The sequence below is a fragment of the Vanessa cardui genome, chromosome 14 (assembly GCF_905220365.1).
Source record: "Vanessa cardui chromosome 14, ilVanCard2.1, whole genome shotgun sequence".
NCBI lineage: Eukaryota > Metazoa > Arthropoda > Insecta > Lepidoptera > Nymphalidae > Vanessa > Vanessa cardui.
This window is the reverse complement of record NC_061136.1, coordinates 12,563,884-12,590,941: the sequence shown is the minus strand read 5'-3', so window position 1 is coordinate 12,590,941 and position 27,058 is coordinate 12,563,884. Positions and strand designations below refer to the sequence as shown.

The window sequence follows — 27,058 nt, the reverse complement described above, 5'->3', positions numbered from 1 at the left end:
TAATTAAATGGCTGACTGACAGAGCACTGTAAGAACTAGCGCGCACTGGTAACTTTTGTCACGGTGACTGTTTCGTCACTCTTGTGGAGTCCATGAATATGTATGGAGGTGCGCGCACATTACGACGTGACAATTGGGTGACATTTGTGTCTGCATCTGTATATATTCACGGACTCGACAAGAGTGACGAAACAGTCACCGTGACAAGTTACCAGTGCGCGCTAGTTCTAACAACCAACAGGTCAAACAGGATGTAGTATTACATACCGATGTTACTGCGTATTTAAAATATCATCACATCGAGGGGGTGAAATTAGTGATGTAAGTTTGCAAATAAGTTTGCCTGTTCACAATGTTTGAAATATGTTGATCTTGGTATGTGAATAATGGAATATTCCATTTGCTATACCACAAATGTAACAAAATTAATTTAGGCACTGAAGGCTAGCTTATCCTTTTTATTGTCTACTTAACTACGTGGCAATGTTTTGGCATGGTCTTAGGTCATACATATCATATTTTAAATGTGGGATAAAACTGTGACCAAGTGCGATCACCCGCTGTCTTGAATTTGTGCTCTTAACATATACAAACCTATTCTATGTTTATAAGCTTGTTTTATAAAAGAAAATTAAATTAAATTAAAGATGAATTCATTTCAATGTGTGTGTGCACATGTCACCGCAAGATTACAAAATTCGTTAGATTACAATCTGTCTCGTCAGATTCACAATATTTCGACAGATTACAAATTCATCAGATTGTAATCTAACGAATTTTGTAATCTTACGGTGACATATATATGCCTGTGTATGTAAGACGCGTCAATCGTAAGGAGAATTTAAAGTTTTCAACTTAACTTAGTATAGTTATACCTTATACGGTGTCTTTTAATAACTATTTATATTAGTTTCGAGTAAAATAAATGATTTCTTTGACCCTTGATCAAATTCTATCCAGTCTCAAGGATGTCTCTTCCCTACCTTCAATGATTCACTAAATAAGTAAATTTCTTCTTTGTCTGTTTTCCTTGTTCCAAAACGAAGATATTTTACTATGTACCGAACTCCACGTCACTGAGCTGGTCATCAGTTGGGTCAGGCTACTGGATCCTGGCTTCACTATTCTCTCGAGAAGTGGCCGTTTGTACAACCTGTGCGCTTCCTCTCTTTGATCTTCTGTCACTTTTCTATCATCCAGGTGTAAGAGGGATGGAAACTGTGATATCACGAACAACCTGTAAATGTGACAATGTTTCTAAACTCAGTAGTTACTACTGAGTTTCTTGCCGGTTCTTCTCGCTAAAATCTACATTCGGAACAGACGTAGCTTTACATTCAATTTAACCTTGAAAAATTACGTTACAAAATTGCTTGTGGCCGAAAAGTACATTTGATGTTCAACAGTCAAAGAAGATGGGCAAAATTATTGTAGATCAATCAAAGTACTTATAAGTATGACACTACTTATAAGTATGAATGAAATTAAAACCAATTAATGCCGATTTATACAACCAATAGCAATAGCTTCCTATCGCGCCATTCGACGCTATTCGTCGCTAGATTCACGCGTCAGAGAAAGCAAGTGTATCTAAATCCACGTGTCAAATTGACGAATATATTAGGTCATATGATATTTCATATTATTACGTTTCTGCAAAGATCATATTCGCTTGAGAAATAAATATTGATAATTTGGGATAGCGTACTTAATTCGGATGTGATCGGTTTTACGAATTTTGCTGATGCGACATCTAAGTTGTGTCGTACTATAGTTACTTAATAGATAAATATATTGGTAAGCTTATTATATCGCGAGAGCTGCATTTTGGTAAAAATATGAGATATAAAATAATAACAAAGAAGAATCCAAAACTCCCTATTGATGTTGTTTGCCAAAAAATATTCTCGGACAAAAAAAGATAAAATATAATTTTGAATATTATAGATCATGTCATTATCTACAATTTGTTCTTTTACTTATTTGCTAAGAATTACTATGCCTGAGAAATTATTGAAGATAACAAGTTCCAAAGACATCACTATTCCATTTGGACATTCAGACAAAATATTTCTAAAGTAGAACATACCTGTACTGAAGCATTTCATAGAAAGTACCGCCATTAAAATAACTGGGAGCCGCTGGATTTCCCATTACAGACAGGTACTGGAGATTTGGACAGGATTCTTTGAGTTTGCTCACCCATGGGTACAGTGAGGATATTTTACAATGGTTTAACCTGAAAATGTACATTCAATAATTAAGGGTTTAAATATTTAACTAAGAAAATATGAAATTTCATATTATGAAATCCCTGTACAATATTAAAGAAACAAAAATAAATAAATAGTCAACTCTACCATATAAGAGAAGTAACACATGCTTTTATTGATGTACTTGAAACAGTCTATCTTTTTTGTCAGCAATTGGGAAGAAGTTTTGAACATACAACATTTTATATGACTGGTTTCTGTACTCAGTTTTACTGGCATGTACTGTTATTCCAAACAAATATCTATCTCAAATCTTCATGACCTAAGTTTGGAACTAAACCCAAGTAAGTTAATTCTAATATTTAAGAAGAAAATAATATTTTCTTTTGAATCATATTTTACTTACCACAACAATTGTAAATTAGGCATGGGAGGTAACAAGCTGTGCTCAGTTATCGGATTATCGTCAGCTATTAGTGTTGTAAGGTGCTTAAAATGTACTAAACCATCAAGATTTCTGCAATGAGAAAATCACTAAAGTCACAATAACAATTTCAAATAATATATTTATATATATGGTTCTTCAATATCTGTGCAAGTGAACTGAACTGTAATTAAATAGCTAAACCAATTTTGATGAATTTAAAATAAAGAATGTAGAATAACTCAACTCTAAGTAAAATTGAAGTAAGTCTTAAATTTATGGTTGCTTTACTAACTGCCTCTTGTACTCTAAAGGAAAAGGTTCTAAGCTTATTGCTTTGCTTTCATCCCATACTATACAAATGCAGGTCATCCAAATTCATTTCAGTGAGTTTCTCATGAATATTACTAATACATATAAATAATTATACATTTTATAAAATCTTCATTAACTTTTTATAACTACTAAAATATATTTTATATATATTAAGTACACTTAAATAATTGTTTTCCCTAACAAACAAATTAAGTTACCATCAGGTAAAACAAAAACTCAGTATATATTCGTCTTAATCATTTAAATAATTAAAGTATAATAATAGTAAAAATATGGAGTGATATTTGTACTTTATTTATTTTATTGTTATTCAAATAATTTGATAATACCAGGTACTTACGTTATTTTATTGTGGCTTATATCCAAATACTTAATGTGATCGCAAAATCTTTCAATTATGGTTTTTGGCAATTCATACAATCTTTCATATGCTAATGTCAATTTTGTAGAATCACCATCCTCATTTAAGTCCTCCGAGGACCTACATAAAGTAAATGACTAAATTAGTTTGATTAAATAGATGCATAAAATTTATTACAAAATTATTGTTAGTATGACAACTTTTTTAAAAGCAACTGGCTTAGCTTTACATTTTAATGTGGATTTATTTTTTTTATTTATGTATAACCTTTTTTTAATATAGTTGTGACACGTGGGCATTGTTTAAAGAAACATTACTTACTGGATGTAATCAGCTGGAAGTATTGTCTGAGCCATTGCAGTAACTGAATCCACTAAAATGCTATTTGAAACGTCGACAGTAATTACGCCGTCGTCATGACTGCTTTATAATAAAAAATATAGGAAACACAATTAATTAAACTAAAGTATCGAATATCAACTCAAAAATAATGACAAAATTGAATAAATTAAAAAATAATTAAATCTAAATAATTTAACGAAATAATACATAAATTATAAAACCATATTTTAACATATAATTATATTATTATGTTTGCAAAGATATAGTACCTGTAATATATAACAATTCCCAAAACAAGTTTTACACTAGTTTGTTATTAAGATGTTTTTCATTTTTGACAAACAGTTAACAGCTGACATATCGAGTATGATAAAAAATACTATGACGTTGAATTACGAAACGACTAAACTTAATTTAAGAGGTCTTTTAAAAAAGAATAGTCACTTCGGCTTACAAAATAATTAGTATATTTGAAAATAATAAAAATATAATTCAACAGAATATTATATGATTACAATAATAGAAAAATAATTTGAACCTTAAATCAAAAATTATAATACTTAAACTCACTCGTTAATATTTAAATTTTCAAACTCCATTTTAATTCTTAAGTTATTATATTTTTCATTTTGACACCGGTATTAATGATAACAAAAATGCTTATCAAACAAACTAGGGCTAATAACATCGGCTAATAATAAGGAATGTTTAGATAAGAAATTGTTTACGTTTTTGATAGTACTAATGACCTATTCCTGAACTCGATCCTTTTTAATTCATGGTTTATTTGGAATAAAATGTAATATGTATACCCTGTGCTTCTAAACCCTTTTTGCGGCATTTGTAAAATAGCACTCGCTTGCTTGTCGGATCGAGAATTTTTTACTATATAATGCGTTGCTAATAATTGGTTATCATATAAATTGTATTATTTTACTATCAAGATCATCTATTTATTATTTGAAAATAATATTCCAATAGGCCAAGGATTATAGTAAATGAATTTATTTACACAAGTTTTGTAATTTATAGACTTCTAGTACCAAATTTTTAATAGTGTATCCAGAGTAAGTTGATGAATTATATATTCATTCAGCGCCTAAGATAAGGTTAATCAAGACATGCTTTAAAAGTTTCGTATTTCTTATAAATATAATTATTATATAATTAAATACACGAATAAAATATAACCAAAATATTGAGCTTCGAATAAAACCTAGCAACCCTGGACAAGACCATATGTTAACTTGCCAAGTTAATGTCATATGTGTCATTTGTCAAATATTTTACGAAAGTATTTGTTGTTATTTGACACGTCACTTGCACATGATACAAAAAACTTAAAAATTATGAATTATAAAATCTAAAATAACGATTCCTCATTTTCATATAACAAGAAAAAAGATATAAATATTAATTCACGACACTATATATTGTAAATACTAAAAAATGGACGTAAGTCATGACAATGTTAAATAATATGTAATCAAAATATTTTAGGTAGACCTTCACTATTTATGTGCCTCATTATTCCAGGAAAGTAATATTCCCATAGACATTAATATTGGGAAACTCCAGGACTGGTTAGTGAGTCGTCGTCATGTAAACAAGGAATGGCAGAAGAGCATTATAGCTGTGAGAGAAAAAATAAATAATGCCATTCAAGACATGCCAGCGCATGAAGACATAGCCGCTCTCTTATCAGGCAGCTATATCAATTACTTTCATTGTCTAAAAATTATTGAAATACTCAAAGAGACAGAAGCGGATACCAAGAATTTATTTGGCAGATATGGATCACAAAGAATGAAAGATTGGCAAGACATAATAAAGAGCTACGAGAAGGATAACTTATATCTGGCCGAGGCGGCTCAAATGCTAGTCAGAAATATTAACTATGAAATTCCTGGATTTAAAAAGCAAATAGCGAAAGAGGAACAAATGCAGGCAGTAAGTTTTGTAATCAGTGTTGATTAATTTGTGTAAATTTAAATGTAATTCTAAATAACAATCTTACAATTTAATGCTACCTTGTGTACATACAGAAATATAATAATTTGGTGTACTGATTGGCTATGAGCTCATTCTTTACTAGTCTAAAAAAATATCTATGCAATATAGATATTTTTTTATATAATTATACCATTTAACTTGTAAATTTCTTTATTTTCTTGAAATCAAACTTATTTAAATTTTTTTAACATGAGTTTCTGTTCCTTAAATATTAATAAAAATATAACATTCAATATATATATATATTTTTTAATAAAAACTTTTTTGTAACATTTTTGTTCTTAAATTGAGTATCGACTTTTAATCTTTCTTATTAAAAACTGTAACTTGACCAACAATATTTTAAACAAATTGTGTGTTATTTATAAATAAAAAACAGTATTTTGAAAATCAAAAAAAAAAAAAATAATAGCATATAATAACAATTAAATTAAAATTAGATTATATGTAATGTAATATTTACCCAATTTTGTAAATCTGTGATTTTAATGAATGCTATTGAGTGTTTTTTATTAACATACATAAATTGTTTTTCAGGAATGTGATAAAAAACATGCTGACTACTTAAAAAATGAAGCATCGAGTAAAACTGAATTTTTAATGCTTTGCAAACAGCTTGGTATCAAGGGAGACAAAATAAAAAGGGAGCTTGTTGATAGGTTACAAGAACTGCCAGTAATATATGACAAGGTTGGTTCAATAAAGATAAAGCTTATGATTATAATTTTTGATTCAATGTCTATTAAATCACCTTAAAAAAATTTATAAAAGATAATTTTAAAAATGACTATTGCAATAGCAAGAGTAAGAAAGATGAAAGGAAATCTTTGTTTAGTCTGTTCTGTGTGGATTCATGAAATATCTTCTGTTTTGAATGTCAAAAAGTTGTTACTAGATTTTGGGAGTATAATTAAAGTATATATAAGTAGTTAAGTAAAATAGTAATGTGTTATAAATAGATGCTACTAGTGTAGTTCATAATATAGCATAGGCAAGTTACACAGAATATGGAAAGCTTTGTATATCTGTTCTAATTTCATTGAAGTAAGCTATAAATTTAACGAGTGAATTTTTTTAATAAAATCACAAGTAAATAAGTCTTAAAACATTCTTATTTCATTTCAGATAGGCAAGTCTCTCCAGCCATTACGGCCAGCCATAGAATTATACTCAGCCTTTACGAAATATATCCTCGGTGAGCAAGCATCGGAAGTTCTACCTCTGCTCAAGTACGTTGTTGAACACGGTAACACTACTGTTTATGAATGGAGTTACGGTGAGCCTCCACTGAGTGTTGAGCCGGATCCAGTGCATATAGAGTTGGAGAAAGATGATGCAGCCGGTGACCAGGTCCGTTATTATTAGTCAACTTTTGTTTAATGTAATAATGTTTTTATTAATTGCTGTTCTTTAATATAAGTATTGATTAGTATACCTTTCATCTGTAATTTTTTATATGAATAGCTAATACTAGCTTGTAAATGAAATCACAAGGTACCAAAAACTAGATTGGATAAATAAAAATTATTATTCTTCAAACTATAATTAAAGAGATCTATTCTTGATATACCTTTGTTTACACTCTTGATAAGCAACATGTGGATCAGTACTGCTAAAATGGGGGGAAACTCCGTATACATCTAGTATCTCATATTTTTAAGTGCATTAATTACAAGATCATACAATACACTGTTCATGTTATTATGCTATACTAATTGAAGTGCTGCTTTATACAATAAAGTTTGAATTGAGAATCTGATGAAAAAAGGCTTACACTGTTGGAATATTTTTCTTTAAGGTTTTTAAATAAAGAACTAATAATATGTTAATGTTGCCAGCTAAGAAATAATGGTGCCGTATATTTAGATTCAAGTTATTTCATAAACTCTATTTTCAGATTGACTTTGGAGATAATACAATAGATTTTGGTGCAGAGGATGCTTCGGCTGATATCGACTTTGGTGATGGAGATGCCGGAGGGGAGATTGACTGGGGTAATATTGATGTCGCTCCTGCTGAAGTTGTGAGTAAAATACTTTAATTATTTATACAGCTGATGAAAATTGGCTTTTCTATTTTATATTATTTTATCTTCATTATTATTTGCATAAAACCTTACAATCTAGTTAGGTCATACCAATGATGTTCTAGTAAACAGATATGTCATTAAAACGCAAAACGTGAAGACTAGAAAACGTCCTAATTGGGACGTTTGCCTTTAGTCGTTTTCATCATAATTATGTAGTAATACGTTTTGCGTAATTAAAACATCTAGTTATCCCTTTTACTTATTGTTTTGTCAAGCTATCCTTTTTACTTTTAACGAAATGTAAAATAAACGGTCCCCGGTGCGGCACACTTTTATCTGTTGTTTAGTATGGGTATAACATATCTGTTTATTAGAATATCATTGGGTCCTACAATACAAGCTTTTTGGTTACAGTGAAATATACGATAAACGTATTTTATTATTTTTAGGATGTATCAGCGGATGTAGCGGCGATATCGTTAGACGAGTCAGGTATTGTCGTGGAAGAGCAGGGCGTGGGGGGTGGTGTGGCGCGGGGCAGGGACGCCTTGACCTTGCTAGACAACACGCCCACCAGGAACCAGTTCATAGACCAGCTTGTTGAGGTATATTTGATATTATTATATTATATGTATTTTGTTCTCGATCGGGAGCCACTCGAAGCTCGAGTGGCTCCCGATCCGCCTTCGCAGGAATACACACATTCTCTCTTCTCTACTGTATACTTTTCAACCCCAATGCCCCTATTTATCTAAAACAGTCCTTCCAATTCCTTAGTGATTCCCATTTCCGCAGTCTTCGCTCTGAACAAAACCTTACTCTTAAAACTCCTTCCCATACTTCTTCCTTTTTTACTAAATCCTTCTCTGTCCAAGCAGTACGCTTGTGGAACTCCTTGCCCATAAATATAAGACGTGCACAATCCGTTGCTGCTTTTAAGAGGCTTCTAAAACACTATTATTTGTCATTGTAAATCGTTGTAATTTTATTTATGAAATATAATAATAATAATAATATATAAGTATGTATTTTTATGTATTTGAATTTATTTATACAACATATGTATTATTTTGTTTATACACGTATTTATATGTTATATATGTATAACATGTATTAATTGTATGTATGTATGTTATGTAGATATGTTATGTTTGTATATATGATTTACCTAAAAGGTGTACACCTCCGAACCCCTTTCTTAGAGTATTCAATGTCCTCTATCCAAAGGTTGTCTGGAAGACATCGCTCTATTAGCGATAAGGCCGCCTTTTGTACCGTGTTTTCTATTTTGTTGTGTTATTTCTTGTATTTTTTTGTTTCGGTGTACAATAAAGTATATTTATCTTATCTTATCTTATATGTATTTTGTACTTGCGTCATTTATAAATAGGTTATTTGACTATGCGAAAAATATGTACCATAGATTAAAATACAGGCAAGTGACGTCACCGAGTCTATTGTATCGCCATATTGTCCCAGTAGTTTTCGCGCGCTATTTAAATATGGAATATTTAATATGATATTTTGCTGAAAATATATACTAGAAAAAAAAATCAACTTTAATTGGGTTCCTTAACCTCGACTAAATAATATAAAATGGATTTTTAAAACCAGTCAAATAGCCTATTGTATGACGTTATTTTTATGGAGATTTAAATAATTAAAGGTTGTATTAAATTATTGTCATGCAAACTTGCAGAGTGAAAGTTCTCTTGACATTTTTAGATAGACTTTGAAACTCAAACTCAAATTCCTTTATTCAATATAGAAGCATTACAATTACTTATTGATTGTCAAATAAACACTACCACCGGTTCGGAAAAAGGAACACCCTGACCTGAGAAGAACCGGCGAAAGAAACTCAGCTGGTCTTTTTTTTTGCTATTTTTTTTGTCAAATTATTAAGATACAGATTAGATATAGTAGTATATGATTAGAAATAGCCAGGAGGCGATCGTTTAATTCCCAGGGTGTGCTATCAAACATAAACTCGCTAATTGTATAGTAACCTTTTGCACACAAGCGTTCCTTAACAATTTTTTAAATTTGGCAACAGAAGCATTTTGAACGCTTTCTGGGATCCTGTTGTAGAAGCGTATACATTGCCCCACAAAAGAGTTATTGACTCTATGCAGTCGAGTAACAGGAGTAACAAGATTGTGTTTGATTCTTGTACCAATGTTATGAGAATCACATTTTCTCATAAAAACATTTATATATTTCCGTACGTACAAAACATTACAAAATGTATATTGAGAAGCAACAGTAAATATCTTAATTTCTTTAAATCTATACCTTAATGATTCCTTGGTTCCTAGGTTATAGATTGCGCGAATAGCTCTCTTCTGCAGCACAAATATAGTTTGGAGAGCGGCTGCGTTACCCCAAAGCATAATACCGTAGGACATTACACTGTGAAAGTAACTGAAATATACCAGTCGAGCCGTATCAACACCAGTAAATAATCTAATTTTTTTGACCGCGAATGCCGCAGACCTCAGTCTACCCGCCAATCCGTTTATATGGGGGAGCCACTGTAACTTGGCATCAAGAGTAAGGCCAAGAAATTCAGTTGTTTCAACTGGATCCATCGATTCCCCATTGATAAGTACATCGGGTTTTACATTTTGCACATTTGGTGTGCTAAATTTTACAATTTTAGTTTTTTTATTATTCAGTCTAAGATTATTTACGCTAAACCAATGTACTATATCGGACATAGCATTGTTTACATCGTCATACTGAACCTGTTTCCTATTAATTTTAAAAACCAAAGAGGTATCATCAGCAAACAATACTATATCATGTTTATTCCCAACAAGAAAGGGCAAGTCATTTATGTATATGAGGAATAGAAAAGGTCCAAGAATTGATCCTTGTGGGACCCCCATACCAACTGAGACCCTAGGAGACCTTTTCCCTTTAACGTCAAACCTCTGAATTCTATTGTTAAGATAAGAAGTCAGAAGGTCGAGTGCACATTCTCTGATTGCATAGTGATATAGTTTCCTGACCAGAGTTTCATGCTGAACACAATCAAAGGCTTTGGATAAGTCGCAGAAAATCCCTAAGGCATCCTGCGACCCCTCCCAGGCCTCATAGATATTTTTTATAAGTTCGATACCTGTGTCGGTAGTCGAGCGACCCCTCATGAATCCAAATTGTTTTCTGTGAAGCAGATTGTGTCTATTGAAATATGCTAATAATTGATTTCAAATATTTTGCTGAGGGTAGGTAGTATTGAGATTGGCCTATAGTTATTAGGATCTGAAGAGCTACCAGATTTAAATATTGGAATGACTTTACTATGTTTCAATAGGTCAGGAAATATACCACGTTAAACACAATCATTGAATATTATTGCAAGATAAGGTGCAATCACATCAATAATTGAGTTTATCACCTTTACAGAAATACCCCATAGATCAGCAGTTTTCTTAATGTCTAATGATTTAAATGCACAAGTTATGATATTGGTGTTTACAGGGGTAAAATTAAATTTTGATTTGCATTCTCGTACATTTTCTTTCATCAATTGAAAGGATTGTTTCGAAAGGAAGGGGATAAATAATGCGTCGAAATTATCAGAAATCAGTTTACATAACTAATATTATTTTACATAGCCTTTGCGTAGTACACCCTCTGAACGTTATCTAGTTAGATAAAAATTAATTGTATTTGATTTAAACAAATGATATAGTCCGGACGTGACGTATTCCGTGTTCGATTTATGAAATTAGCGATTGATGTATCCAATTTTTCTCAGCTGGAATCGTTTCTGAAAATGCGTCTGTTTTTTTTTTTAATTTTTTAGTTTTAATTTTTTTGTTTGTCTTATGTATTATATAAATAAACAATTTAATATGAGATGAAATAGTCAGGAGGCGATCGTTTCATTCCCAAGGTGTGCTATCGATCATAAACTCATTAATTGTATAATAACCTTTTGCACATAAGCGTTCCTTAATAATTTTTTTTAAATTTGGCAACAGAGGCATTTTGAACGCATTCTGGGATTGTCCTTACTTGTACTATTAAATGAAACTACACACTGTTGTTAAAACTCAATATTTAATGAATGCAAAGAAATGTATTGTACAAATAAATAAAGAAAACTATTGCGTGATCTAGGATTGGGTACAATGCCATCTACTGGTGGGAAGCGAAAAACAAATAAAATTGTATGACTTAATATAATTTTTACTTGAGCGAAACCATACCGCGATTCAAAAGTATACTAGCGCCATCTGTTACGCGTATGCTTAGTTATAACTTACAATACTAATAAAATATATTAATTATTAACTTAAATCTGACAAATTAATATTGGATTCAACATTCCGCCCACCAAAGAACTTGTTCTTTTAGTAGTTCATATGAACGATGTAAATTCTTACATGACAACCGCCCACCGTGATACACAGAAACAAAAAAAAGTACAAGAATATATCAAATGACATAACAGTCTTATTAAAATAACTTAACCTAACTTAAATACTATGCTTTAGTTATCCCAATACATTAAATAGCACTTGGCAGAATAGAAACCTTATTGATTGGACGTTTGATCAATCCATTTTTAGTTTTAATAGTCAATACTCTAGTGAGTCCATCATGGCCAGAATGCTTTTGTTCTATTTTGCCTAGTAACCATTTTGTTGGTGGTAGGTTATGATCTTTAATCACAACGATGTTGCCTATATCCGGATCTTGCTTCTTCGTGAACCACTTGTACCTTTGATTGAGGCTAACCAGGTATTCTTCTGACCATTTTCTCCAAAAATCATTTACCATTTTTTGTGTCATCTTCCATCTCTGCAGGCCAGTTACTTGTACGTCAGTCGGAGCTTCATCGGGAATCGCAACCATTTGTTCACCGATTAAAAAATGACCAGGAGTTAATGGTTGTGGATCTCCGGGGTCTTCACTCAAATATGTCATAGGCCGTGAATTAAGGCAGGCCTCAATCTGGGTCAGAACAGTTGAGAGTTCCTCAAAAGTTAAAGTTGAATCTCCAATCACGCGTTTAAGGTGTGTCTTGGCTGATTTTATACCTGCTTCCCATAGACCACCAAAGTTAGGTGCATTTGGTGGGATGAAATGCCAAGAGGTTCCGTCGTTTGCAAGTACCTGAGCGATTTCTATAGGGAGCTTGGATTGGGCAGTGAGGAACATTTCTCTTAACTCCTTTTCCGCTCCTACGAAATTAGTCCCGTTATCGCTATATAAATCGAGGCATTGGCCTCTTCGAGATACAAATCGTCGAAATGCGGAAATAAAGCCCTTTGAAGATAAATCCGATACTGCTTCCAGATGTATCGCTTTGGTAGACATACATATGAAGAGGCATATGTACCCCTTATACGATTTTGATCCTCTGCCAGGTGAAAACCTTATATTTATAAAACCAGTGAAATCAACACCAGAAGATTTAAAGGGCCTTGAAGGTTTCAGCCTGCACTTTGGTAGCTGACCCATAAGCTGGTTGTTATTTTGTTGGGAAAATCGTAAACATTTAACACATTCGCGATAACATTTTTTAACTCTTTCTCTAGCCCGTACTATCCAATACTTGGAGCGTAGGTAATTTAGCATGATTTGCGGCCCACCGTGCATAGTTTTATAATGGGCATCAGTTATTAATAATGAAGTAAGATGGCTATTACTCGGTAAAATAACTGGATGCTTTACATCAAATCTCGCTTCTGACTCCTTAATACGGCCACCTACTCTCAAGACTCCATTTTTGTCTAAAATGGGGCAGAGAGTATGCAATGAACTTTTTCTTTTAACTTCTCCATGAGAGTTTATATGTTGTATTTCTTCCGCATAATAAATATGTTGGGTGTTTCTTATAATGATCTGAAGAACTTCTTCCATTTCTTTCACATTAATAATTTCAAACTCTTTGATCCTTCGTTCTTTTGATATTATTACTCTATTTTTCCTTGATGACCTTAATATTCCTATGTATCTCTTACAATATGCTAAAATCCTGACCATTCTTGTTAAGTTTGGAAATCTTGTCCAGACAAATTCCTGTTCTGATTGAATGACGGCTGTTAAAGTCTTTATGGGCCGCTCCTCAATAGAGGTGGAGAAATCATCGCGAAAATCGTACGTATAGTTGTGGTGCAGGCAGGCTGGACCGTGCCACCACATCGTAAGACCAGCTAAATCAGCTCCTTTTATACCTCTAGAAGCAAAATCTGCAGGATTATTAATTGTTTCGATGTGACGGAACTGACTGGAATCTAGCATGGTATGAATTTCCGAAACCCTGTTACTAACAAATGTATTCCATCGCGTCGGTTCTCCACGAACCCAAGCTAATACGACTGTGGAATCCGACCATGCGTATAAATCTTCTTTAGGTATTTGCATAATTTGCGAAACTTCGTAAATCAATTTAGTCGCGAGCAAGGCGGCGCATAACTCTAGCCGAGGAATACTTATTTCCTTTTCAACTGGAGATACCTTTGTTTTGGATGTCACCAAATTAACACGAATATTGCCGAAAGCATCCGTCACTTTCATATAGACAGCACCAGCGTATGCTGCCTGAGATGCATCTGCAAACGCGTGTAATTCTATTTTATCATCCTTATGAGACTGCAACCATCTTGGTATAACAATATTTCTTACGTTGTGCAGATCTTGACGAAATGAGCACCATTCCTTATACAACTCGGTGGGTAAGTTCTCATCCCAATCTAGCTTAGCCTTCCATAATTTTTGGATGAATATCTTTGCTGTTATAATTACTGGCGAAATCCAGCCCATTGGATCATATAATCTAGCAATATCAGAAAGAACCTTGCGCTTCGTAATACGTTCACATAAATTTGGTAGTTGTAGTGTATACTCGAAACTATCAGTGGTTTTATTCCAACTAATACCCAACACCTTAATCGTATTATTGATTTTGTAAATTAAGGGTTTGTCTAATTTCTTGCATCCATCTTCAATATGATTCATTAATCTCTCACTGTTACTACACCATTTTTGTAGGCAAAACCCACCTGCACTCATCAGGTTATTCATTTCTTCAAATATCTCTACTGCTTCCATCTCCGTCTCACATCCTGTTAGCAAGTCATCTATGTAATAATCCTGAAGAGCGATTTTAGCTGCACGAGGGTACTGTGCTTCTTCATCCTTTGCAAGTTGTTGTAATGCCTTTACAGCCAAATAAGGAGCACAGGCAGTACCAAAAGTAAGTCTCAAAAGTTTGTAATGTTCAATAGGATCATTAGGGTTCGATCGCCAAAGAATGCGCTGAAAGTCAGTGTCCTTCTCCTCTACTCGAACTTGTCTGTACATTTGTACGAGATCTGCTATTATGCAAAAAGGATGACGTCTCCATCGCATCAAAATGTGGCGCAGATCTTGCTGCAGCTTCGGTCCAACAAGAAAACAATCGTTCAAAGACACCTTGTTCATGCCCTTGCAAGACGCATCGAAAACGATGCGTACCTTAGTTGTCTCTTTATCTTCTCGGATCACTGGATGATGAGGCAAGTACACGGCCTTTGTGTTATGTATGTCTTCAATGTTCTGTATCTGTACCATGTGATTTTGGTCCTTGTATCCATTAATTACGCGTTTGTATTCTTCATATAAAGGTGGATTATTTTGCAATTTTCGCTCTAAGTAGTGGAATCTACGCAAGGCTATATCTCTTGTCTTACCTTCAACACATCTTGGCTTATGTTCCTTGAAAGGTAAACGCACCACGTATCGACCTTCGTTATCTCTTGTAGTAGTGGCTTCAAAAAATTGTTCACATTTAATTTCTTCTTTCGTAAACTTCTTCAAAATTGCATCAGGCTCTCTTTCAATTTCCCAGAATTTTTTTAATAGGTCATCCTCTTTTACTCTTATATGAAAACCGACTAATTGGGGGTTTTTTGCAGTGACATTGTTTCTTACTCGACCTGATAGAACCCAACCAAATTGTGTCTCTTGCGCTATCGGGCCCTTCTCTGTTGGATGTTTTAAGAGGCCCTCTAGAATTATTTCTTCATACACTTCTACTCCTACAATCATATCGATTTTTGCAGGTGATCCATACTCAGGGTCAGCCAAGCTAAGTCTCTTAATTTCTGGCCAGTCGTTAATCTTTGTTTGACATGTTGGTAAAAATGATGTCAACTTTGGTAATACGTAGGCATCAACATTTATTGCGTGCTTTGATTTTTTGTTGTGAATTGACTCTAGGCTTAAAGACACCATGCCTCTTGACCTTGCCAACTTATCCCCTATACCGGAGACTAGACCATTGATATTGGTTCTCTTTAAACCCAGTGATTGTGTCATTGCTTCGTTTATAAAAGAACCCTCTGAACATGGATCAATAAGAACTCGTACAACTTGTGAGTACCCATTTGCGGAACTTGCTCTGACTATGGCAGTAGCCAACAACATTTCCTTCTGATTCCTTTTTGTAACCAAATGAGCTATCACTGGTGTCTCCCTTTCAGTATTATCCTTATTGATCGGTTGAGCTTCTGATAAACTTGGTAGTTCACTCCTCTCCAGATGCAGCAAAGTGTGGTGTCGTCTACCGCAGCGGCGGCAACAAGTTGACGATCGACATTCTTTAACGGAATGTGTAGGTGCAAAACAATTGAAGCAGAGTCTCCTTGATTGTATTACTTCAGTTCTCTCTTTAGGAGTTTGCTTTGCAAATTGTTTGCATTGATATAACAGATGCTGACCCTTGCAAATAGTACAAGATGGATTTGCTCGTTTATTATCTTCTTGGGCGGTGGAATGAAACACCTTTGCTTTGGTGTTGTTGGAATGTACATTTGTGGATTTTACCATGGACTTGTTGTTGCCACAGATCATTTCAAATGTCCGGAATCTTGACTCTAAGAAATTTACAAGTTGATTCCACGTTGGTAATGTTTCTGAATCTAACTCACTGACTTTTGCTTCCCACAACTTTCTTGACTCTGAGTCTAGTCTTGACACCACTATGTAGTTAACGATTACATCCCATGAGGTGGTGTCTATGCCCATGTTTTGCAATGATTTAAGCGATGAAGATGTAACATCCAGTAGTGACTTGATAGAACTTGCAGAGTCAGTGGCATTTCTTTGTGAGAGTAAACGCTTCATAATTTCGTTGCAGTTATAGCGTTTGTTGTTATAGCGGCGAATCAATTGCTGATAAGCGTCTTCGTAATTAGAATCTGTTGTGGTTAAATTCCTTAGTAGTGTTTCCGGTTCTCCTGTTAGACTACTCTTTAAATAGTGCATCTTCTGTACTGGACTCAATGCAGTATTTTGATGAATTAATGAGGTGAACATATCATGAAATGTTTGCCATTCCTCATATAGTCCAGAAAATTTCGGTAATTGGATCTGTGGTAATTTTACCTTTGTATTCGATAGGACCGATCCTTCAGGACCAAGTGATTGTGGTGAAAATGTATTTGCACTAAACAATCGGAGATCATCTTTAATTCTAGCTTTGTATTCAGTATAAATATCTTCGAATCCTGTGTACATATCATCGGTGAAGTATGGCAATTTAGCCCTTTCCTCTCTCTTAATGCTGCCCACTATATCACCGTGTATATTCATGAAGGTTTCGAACAATCTATCTAAGTTTTCTAGTTTTGATTCGATATAAGTGACTTTCAATCTATCTTTGGGTGTTTTTTTATAATTTATGAAAGCTTTCTTTAATTGCTCAAACGTATCTTCCTGTTTCATTAGTAACTTCTCCATTGTACAATTTCCAAATACTCTCTAAGTTCTTTTAAAATGATTTTTTTTTAAGTGGTTTTGAATGCAAATTTTCTAAGTTAATTTTTTAATCCAAATTTTCTAAGTGTTTTTTAGCGCAAAATTTTCTAAGTCAATTTATAATCCAAATTTTCTAAGTGTTTTTTGCGCAAATTTTTCTAAGTCAATATTTCATCCAAATTTTCTAAGTCAATTTATAATCCAAATTTTCTAAGTGTTTTTTAGCGCAAATTGTTCTAAGTCAATATTTCATCCAAATTTTTCTAAGTTAATTTTAAGTCCAAATTTTTCTAAGTTAATTTTTAATCCAAATTTTTCTAAGTCCTTTTAAATGCAAATTATAAGTCTTTAACACAACTCACCAAAGTCCATAGTTTTTATCCCGAACATACACTTAAACACTTTTCACTTACACTGTCAACTAAATTCCACACACTTCCCGGGTTTCGGCACCAGATGTCCTTACTTGTACTATTAAATGAAACTACACACTGTTGTTAAAACTCAATATTTAATGAATGCAAAGAAATGTATTGTACAAATAAATAAAGAAAACTATTGCGTGATCTAGGATTGGGTACAATGCCATCTACTGGTGGGAAGCGAAAAACAAATAAAATTGTATGACTTAATATAATTTTTACTTGAGCGAAACCATACCGCGATTCAAAAGTATACTAGCGCCATCTGTTACGCGTATGCTTAGTTATAACTTACAATACTAATAAAATATATTAATTATTAACTTAAATCTGACAAATTAATATTGGATTCAACAGGGATCCTGTTGTAAAACCGTATACATTGCCCTACAAAGGAGTTACTGCGCAGTCGAGTAACAGGAGTAACAAGTTTGTGTTTGTTCCTTGTACCAATGTTATGAGTATCACATTTTCTCATGAAATCATTAATATTTTTTCGTATGAAATTAGCGATTGATGTATCCAATTTTTCTCAGCTGGAATCGTTTCTGAAAATGCGTCTGTACGAAACGAACGCTGCCAACGAGAGCCAGACGTTCTCTCTGATTGAGCAGCTGCCCACTGAGAGCGAGGCCGCGCTGGGCGCCATGCTGGCCGCCGTGCACGCCGCCGCCGCTGACGTCACAGCGCCCGAGATCTCTCACCTGCACAACGTCAAGCACTCGCCCAGGTACGGATACGGTTACAGGTGCGGGTTCTCAAAATTCAAAAATTGCAGTCTCATCATAATGGACATCATTTAAATAAGTATAGTGCGACACAAATTAGATGTAGCATCGGAAAATGCAATGGAATGAAAATAAAACCGATTACTGCCGATTTACACGACCAATAGAAATAGCTCGATATCGCGCTATTCGACGCTATTCGCACCTGCACAACGTCAAGCACTCGCCCAGGTACGGATACGGTTACAGGTGCGGGTTCTCAAAATTCAAAAATTGCAGTGTCATCATAATGTACATCATTTAAATAAGTATAGTGCGACACAAATTAGATGTAGCATCGGAAAATGCAATGGAATGAAAATAAAACCGATTACTGCCGATTTACACGACCAATAGAAATAGCTCCCTATCGCGCCATTCGACGCTATTCGCACCTGCACAACGTCAAGCACTCGCTTAGGTACGGATACGGTTACAGGAGCGGGTTCTCAAAATTCAAAAATTGCTGTGTCATCATAATGGACATCATTTAAATAAGTATAGTTCGACACAAATTAGATGTAGCATCGGAAAATGCAATGGAATGAAAATAAAACCGATTACTGTTTACACGACCAATAGAAATAGCTCCCTATCGCGCCATTCGACGCTATTCGTCGCTATAGATTAACGCGTCAGAGAAATCGAGTGCATGTAAATCGACGCGTCAAATTGACTAATATATTAGGTTATGTGTTTATTACAAGTTATTACGTTTGTGCAAAGATCACATTCGCATGAGAAATAAAAATTGATAATTTGGGATAGCGTACTCAATTCGGATGTGATCGGATTTACGAATTTTGCCGATGCGACATCTAAGTTGTGTCGTACTATACACGTTTCGATTTCATATATAATAAAACATTTTGTTGCTGCATTTACAGTACTTAGCTTAGATATATTGTTTAATTTAAATGTTTAATATTTAATTTTAATATATAGTACTTTTCAATTTTTTATCTATAATTGTTGTATGAGAGTAATATTAATTTGTTTTTATTACTTTAAATGTTAAATAATACTTTAGTAAATAAAACATTTTAACTATGAAAATTTATACTTCCAAGCTCTAGTTTTATAATGAACAAGTTTGAATCGGTAGTTTTATCAACATAAGGGGTCAATTGACTCAACTGTCGCTCCTCGGAAAACATGAAATATTAAAAAGTGGCAACACTGAGCTTTCAAAATGGCACTTCATTTGAATTTGGAAAGTGGTTACCGTTGCCCATACACATCTGCAACACCGGGCGCTTAGATGTGCATTGTTGCCCTTTAAGAAATGTTTTTAGTGTCCTTGCCCTTGAACGCCGGTGTCAAAATTTGATTAGGAGGACGAAGATCGAGTTACCTCGTGTCAAAAATAACGATATAGCAGCCCTTCCCTCGGTGCTTACCCTGATCAATAATGTAAGAACAGCAAATAAAGTCATGATCGTTATTCATATTATTGTCACTAGAATATATATTTAAACATACGGACGCGGATTCTTTCTCTCTATCAAAAATCGTGGCGGGGAGCAGCAAATAAAGTCGTGACCTATCGTTATTCATATTGCTGTCACTAGAATATATATTTATACATACGGACGCGTATTCTTTCTCTCTATCAAAAACCGTGGCGGGCGCTCCGGCACATTACCGTTAATTGTCAGGTGTCAATGTCAATGAGTCAGGTACGTGGACGTGCTGACGGCACAGCTACAGCAGAAGCTGTCGCTGTGCGCCAAGCTGGGCGCGCTAGCGTTGCGCGCCTCTGAGCGTCGCGACGCCGCGTGCGAGCGCGCCGCCGCACTGCGCCCCGCCCTCGCGCGCCTGCGAGCGCGCACGCACGAGTTGCAGGCCGACGTGAGCACTTGCACTTATTATTTAATGTCCGACCGAATGGTGTATGGAATTTCGGCTTCGGTCTTAGTTTCGACCGAAACCGAAAACGAAACTTTCATATAAAGTCATATTGTTTTGTGAAGAAAATATCGTATATAGCCAGTATTTATTTTTAAGTCACCATAACATTCAATGACAGTAGTGACACTTTATACCACTCCTTGCTTCTAATAATTGATCTCCTATTGTTTTATAAATTACTAAATTGTAATTATTTTTTATGCTGGGGCCACACTAGCGGCTAACGTTAATGACCAATAGCGCAATAATTATTGCGATAAATTTTTACACGTTAAAGTGGGTGGCTACACTTGAACGGTCAACGTTAATGCCCAATATTGGCGATAAAAACGACATTGATTTTACTTGCACTCCAGCAAGATGGACGATAAAAGAGCTCTGTATTTCATGAGTGTAAATTTTTCCCATTCCACAAACATGGTTCCGTTTGCAAAATCTCCAGAACTGTAATTACTTTCTCATTACTCCACTCCATAGCCATAGTAGGTATTTAAAAACAAAAACGTGCTTAGGAAACATGTGCGAAAGTAAGGTAAACGACGGACACTGGCGGTATGTAGTGTGGCCGTTTCATCGCATTATTCCTCGCGTTAGTTTCTTTGATGTACCGCGACTTGAGCTATCGCCTAACGCCAAACGGCAATGTTAATGCCGTTGTCAAATTATCGCGTTAAATAGTGGCTACACCTACTGTTGACGCCGGTTATCGCAATAATTAATGGAATTTCTCGCTAGTGTGGCCCCAGCATTAAGAAGATTTTGTATTTCATTCTTTATCTTGTATTTTAGATCCAAAGTGAGATTTCGAAAAAATATAAAGGAAGGCCGGTCAACATCATCGGCGGCGTGAAGTTCTTGTAAATACTGCACAACGTATGAAAGGAAAATCCATAGCGCGGGAAACATACATATATTTTTTTAATGTTGGCTACTTGTAATATAAATCTTTTGACTATTTCCAAGTTTTTAATTTATACCTTGAGATTAATTGTATATTGCACTTGGTCAATTCTATTTTAAAAGAGTAATGAGTTTTATACTTTTTCTATTATATTTAAGTTTTTCCAAATTAATCTGCAATTAATTTAATTTCACTAAGTCATATAGTGTTGTCTGAATGAATATTCATTTAGTAACTAATACATCCCATTATGCTTAGATAGTTCACAAAGAAACAATGATATATACGACATCGTAGTCCTAACCTAGCTGCTATCTGACTTTACAAAAAAACTTAAATGCCGTTTAAATAATAAGTTTTTCCAGTCTAATACTACTGATGACGTCTGTTGACTTATGTTGCCTGCAGAAAAGGTTACAATGCAAAACCATCTAATCTTCACTATTTCTCATAACTGTGTTTTTCCTGAGTCACTACAGTGGATGTGACACGTTAATCTTTCAGCGGTGCTGCTCAGAAAGTAGTAATAAATAACAAATATATATATTTTTTTATGGAATAGGTCGGCGGACGAGCATATGGGCCACCTGATGGTAAGTGGTAACCATCACCCATGGACAATGACGCTGTTAGAAATATTAACTATTCCTTACATCGTCAATGCGCCACCAACCTTGGGAACTAAGATGCTACGTCCCTTGTGCCTGTAGTTATACTGGCTCACTCACCATTCAAACCCGAACACAACAATACTGTGTATTGTTGTTTAGCGGTAGAATATCTGATGAGTGGGTGGTACATACCCAGGCGGGCTTGCACAAAGCCCTACCACCAAGAAGTAGTAATAACTTTACTATCTCGCTACCACCAAACCAATGAGGCAAAAACTGTCAACTATTAAAGTCAAAACATAGAGGAACGAAGTTGGTTGTCAAAAAAAAATAAACCTTTCATATCATTTATTAGCCGTAATAAAAATATGGGTAGTAAAAAAAATATGGGAAGTAGTTGTAATGTGGATAGTAATAGTAGTATTCGTGAGGACCGTCAGCTACCTCAAAGCAGATGTACTTTCCAGATTCGTCATTTTTCCGCCTTGAGTTCACACATCCTTTAGGTAGCGTTGCGGCAGTAATCATGTCAATAAGAAGGAGAGCTACCAAAAATATCACTAATGATGTATATGATGAGATTCGTGATGACATCTGAAAATAAAGTTGGATTAAAGTTTAAAAACGGTAACTGCAATGTCATGTATTTGTATTGTAGTTGTATTCAGAATAATAGTTAGTATCCAAGTCTAGATTCATAACATTCTTGCACTCAATAAAAACCAAAAGACCTACATATTTTACTCAATTAATTTTTACTCAATGCATATGTATGTGTACACGGTAAATATCGATACAATTTTTTAGAAAGAAGACAGAAAGAAAAAAACATTTATTGACATACACACATATAAAGTAAAAAATATATACAAAATTGGATATAAAAACAAAGGAAGATATAATAATAAAGAAAAAATATATATAATGAATATAAAAGTAGTGTGCAGTCAAAAGGAGACAGCTCAGGCTATGAGGGATTTTTATACCTCTGCTGATTTTCAGCTGTCTCCCTTGTAGCCACGCAATGACAGTATCAACTTTTGTCTGTCTCTCTGTTTGTTCCGCCTAAACTCTGGAACGGCTGTACCAATTTTGACGGAACTTGCACCGGCAGATAACCGATATAATAAGAAGTAACTTAGGCTACAATAATATTTCTTTTTGCTAAATTCAAGACGTACAAGGTCGCGGGCACAGCTAGTAATAAATAAACACAAAAAGCGTATTCAATGCTTTTTGTTAATAGCTCAGCTATAGTTAGCACTACTACAAGTTTTTGATAAAATTCTTTTAATATTTAATACGACACAATTAAGCGGACCGGAAGACCCCATAAGATGGTCCTACGACCTGATGAAGGTTGCTAGGCGCTGGTTGCGGGCTGCACAAGAATCCCTGTCGACGTTCACGAATTTCTTTAGCAAATTCGTCACGAATCTAACAGATTATTTGGAATAGCCTACAGAATGAAAATTCCTCCTCCCGTAGGCTCGGGTGGTCTTTTCCACAAACTGGCAAACATGTTCTAGATGATGACACATGTTTAATCGAAAAAAAGTTTCAGGCCACATCTCTTATTTATGTTTGCGAACAATGATTTGTTCAAATAAGGGCGCGAGGAACCGGTTTTATAGTATCAAACTGTTTTAATATGTATCGATTGATAAAAAGTAGTAAAATTAGTTTATGTCTAAATCTCATTTTAATTGAATTATATAACTCTATTTCATTGCACCGCTAGGATAAGAGTTGAATTTATGTAAGAGAAGTCTGTATTTGTTAGTAATTATGTGATGGAAATATATAATTTTTGACAGAAAAATAATTCTTATCATCCTTAGAACCAGTGTCTATGCCTTTCCACTTCAGCCTGTAAGTGTAAGTTTTTTAAGCAAAGGCGTAGGCATAAGACTACTTGTTTTGGGACATCCAGGTTGTCACGCGAATATAGATTGAACAGTTCTTGATGAATTTTATAATATTTATTGTATATCTACATCAATATTTATTTTAAATGTGTTAGTAAATTATCGATTCTAAAAGAATATTAATAATCTAAACTCACTTTAATTTTAATCCTCTGTAAAAACAAATATGTCACTGGATCTCTTAGATTTAATTCGATTCAAGGAACATTTGGTTTTATATCCGTAATAAGCTTCTTTTAAGTGAAAATTAATTGATTTCACAACCGAATAACGCGTGACATTTGCTTGCTTATTGCACAAATTACTTTTCAGTCTTTTTTTAATTTTATTGAATATGTTGGCGGACGAGCATATGAGCCACCTGATGGTAAGTTGTCGACATCACCCATAGACAATGACGCTGTAAGAAATATTAACTATTCCTTACATCGTCAATGCGCCTCCAACCTTGGGATCTAAGATGCTATGTCCCTTGTGCCTGTAGTTACACTGGCTCACTCACCCTTCAAATCGGAACACAACAATACAGCGGTAGAATATCTGGTGAGTGGGTGGTACCTACCCAGGCGGGCTTGCACAAAACCCTACCACCAGGAATCAGTCATGAGGCAGTATTTTTAATATTACTCGCGTACACCTCACGGGATTATTCGATAACAATTTATGACAAAAATACCGTAAAAAAGGATTAAAAGATACCAAAATCTCTTCACTAATCCTACGTATTATATGAATAAGTAAAAATATATTGAATAAAAATTTATCTTTGGCAAAAGGGCCATTCGATTCGTATGTCACTTCTGCCCATAGAGATTGCGCCTTATAATGTACTCCTCATAATGTACACTTAACGTGGGAAATCAACCTTCATTATTATTATCAATCTTAAATGGAAACTTAATTGAATTATGTTTTTTTTTTTCAATTAAATGTTATGTTTCCTAGACAATAAATAAACGCACCACTTCGGAACTGCGATTTTGCTTCCGTCTTTTATGTATTTAGATACACTGATTCATTCAAATAGCAAACTGAACAATACTACGCATAGCTTTTTGGCGGTAGAATACATAAAGAAGTATGTAATGCCAATCTAGATGGCGTTACGCTGTACCATTAAGTGGTACTTATTTCTATGTTGTAAACGTTTAAGCGCCGAATTAAAGGTACGATTAATAATGAAAATAACAATAAATTCAAATTATTTTAAATGAACATCATTTAAAAAACATATATTACAACGCTTCAACTTACAAAAAGTATCTTTAGATAGTTTTTTTACTGTAACTAATATACAAATATTAATATCATATTTGTAATTGTAATCTATACCCATATTATACTTTAAGTTAATATTATACTCAATTCCGAAAATCCGCCCCAGAGTGGCCTTCCTGCATAGGAGCCTTTTCCCTAAAACTGTTTTTAGTCAATGCTTGCATAATAACATAATGCTTGTATTGATAAATGGTCATGGTTCTATAACCATTTTCATTATGATCTAACAGTGAATTTAGACCAGATGCAAAGATAAAGCCAGTTTTATACTGTTGATAAGGATCAGTCGTGCGTTTATCATTATAAATATCAATTATTTCCGCCAGACATATTAACCTTAATTTTTTTTATTCATTTTTCATGATTTTTTAAATATACTTATAATTTTAATTGAAATTATAATATTTAGTACGGTTTTCATTTCTAAATACGTTATTTAATTGAAATATCATTTATTAGTATGATTATTGATTCGGTTATCGACACCGTATAGTGGGACTCCCGCCAATTCCTCTCGTGGCGTGGTGCGGCGACTGGTACTGCCTGGCACGACAAAAACAAAAGGCGGTTAATTTTGAACGGGGTGGGGAAAGTAAACTTAAAAAAAAGAATTGGATTGGAATTGGAAAAAGGGATTGGAGGTTGGGCGTGATTATTATTGGGTTATCTTAAAAGTTAAGGGTGATTGATTGTACAACTTGGAATTATGCCGATTGAACCTATTATGTTAAATAAATGTATTTATATCTAATCGAGTTGAGTTTGGATTTATAAAACATTACATCAATAATGGTATTTCGTTGGTATATTGTCACCAGATTTATCAACTTAACTTTCCAGGTTTGAATCAGGTAGGTAGTACTAAAAATAATTATTACCATTGTATTACTTGTTAACTTATTCTCAGTATCGTCTGGGACTTTTACTTGGTGGTAGATATTGATGTAAACACCCCTGGTTGCACTTATAACTTTTTGCCGCCAAACAGTAATACATATGAAGCAATAAAAGGATATTTGCAGGTCCACATCCTTAGCCACATATGACATAAAATAAAAATAATAATACTGATTTTTTATAATGATTGTAAAGATTTGTTGTGTCCCTTGTGCCTGTAATGACATTGGAACACTATTTGGTGATGAGTGCGTACCCCCAAGACAGTCTTATACGAAGTCACAAGGAAGTAGAAAAAAAAACCAACGCATAGTGAAGATTTCTTTTATTTTTTAATGATTTTTATAACACAAAAAGCTTATTACTTAGATAAAAAAAAAAACACTTTTATTTACAACTAACGTATTACTTATGTTAATTATTTTATATTTACATGAAGAGGTATCGAAATACTATTTATTAAAAATTAATTATGTTATAATATTTAGGTACATGAAAAGGCAAATCAAACAATTACTCAAATAGTCTATAATTAATCGGTAATTTCTGTGTTGTTTATTATTAGTTATTTATTTTACAAGTGCAATGAATTATTAAAGAAAATTATATAATATTAATATAATTTATACCCTATAGGAATCAGGAATAATGTAGCTTTCTACCAGTCAAACATGTTTTACCATTGGATTTTGAAACACTACACATAAAAAAATCTATTTCTTTTCAATATTAGTATAATATAGGAAAATTACGGTAAATCGCTTAGATTTTAGGGCTAAATTATTAAAACTAATTTTGTCCTTACCCTTAGTCTGTACAAGAAAGACGAATTATTGCATTCAAATCAAATGTTATAAGCATAAGTT

The 27,058-nt window shown here is 33.8% G+C and overlaps 2 protein-coding genes across 3 annotated transcripts; one reads left to right on the top strand and one right to left on the bottom strand.

Annotated features, from left to right (window-relative positions):
* Positions 1-811: 811 nt before the first annotated feature.
* LOC124535305 (leucine-rich melanocyte differentiation-associated protein-like) lies at positions 812-4,078 on the bottom strand. 2 transcript variants are annotated; one of them, XM_047111482.1, is made up of 6 exons: positions 3,946-4,078; positions 3,656-3,757; positions 3,314-3,454; positions 2,620-2,730; positions 2,090-2,239; positions 812-1,237 (listed from the first exon to the last, which is right to left on the bottom strand). In XM_047111482.1, exons 2-6 carry the CDS (start codon positions 3,688-3,690, stop codon positions 997-999), a joined length of 678 nt encoding a protein of 225 aa, XP_046967438.1. In that variant the 5' UTR covers positions 3,691-3,757; positions 3,946-4,078; the 3' UTR covers positions 812-996. The 2 variants fall into 2 exon arrangements, with proteins under 2 accessions (XP_046967438.1, XP_046967439.1); XM_047111483.1 differs by having other exon boundaries at positions 3,656-3,754.
* Positions 4,079-4,949: 871 nt separating this feature from the next.
* On the top strand, positions 4,950-21,534 carry LOC124535074 (CDK5 regulatory subunit-associated protein 3). Its single transcript, XM_047111122.1, has 9 exons — positions 4,950-5,131; positions 5,213-5,626; positions 6,227-6,379; positions 6,815-7,039; positions 7,587-7,712; positions 8,168-8,323; positions 18,436-18,629; positions 20,346-20,517; positions 21,367-21,534. The coding sequence occupies exons 1-9, from the start codon at positions 5,126-5,128 to the stop codon at positions 21,436-21,438; spliced, it is 1,518 nt and encodes a 505-aa protein (XP_046967078.1). The 5' UTR covers positions 4,950-5,125; the 3' UTR covers positions 21,439-21,534.
* The last annotated feature ends 5,524 nt before the right edge of the window (positions 21,535-27,058 follow it).

Bases quoted from the DNA above. Each gene is read 5' to 3' on its own strand.
- LOC124535305 (XM_047111482.1), bottom strand. From the start codon at position 3,690: ATGGCTCAGACAATACTTCCAGCTGATTACATCCA. The intron at 2,731-3,313 runs GTAAGTACCTGG...TTCTCATTGCAG, and splicing joins ATAAGCCACAATAAAATAAC to AAATCTTGATGGTTTAGTAC. The intron at 1,238-2,089 runs GTATGTTCTACT...TCACATTTACAG, and splicing joins TATGAAATGCTTCAGTACAG to GTTGTTCGTGATATCACAGT.
- LOC124535074 (XM_047111122.1), top strand. The intron at 8,324-18,435 runs GTATATTTGATA...AATTTTTCTCAG, and splicing joins TCATAGACCAGCTTGTTGAG to CTGGAATCGTTTCTGAAAAT. The intron at 18,630-20,345 runs GTACGGATACGG...TCAATGAGTCAG, and splicing joins AACGTCAAGCACTCGCCCAG to GTACGTGGACGTGCTGACGG.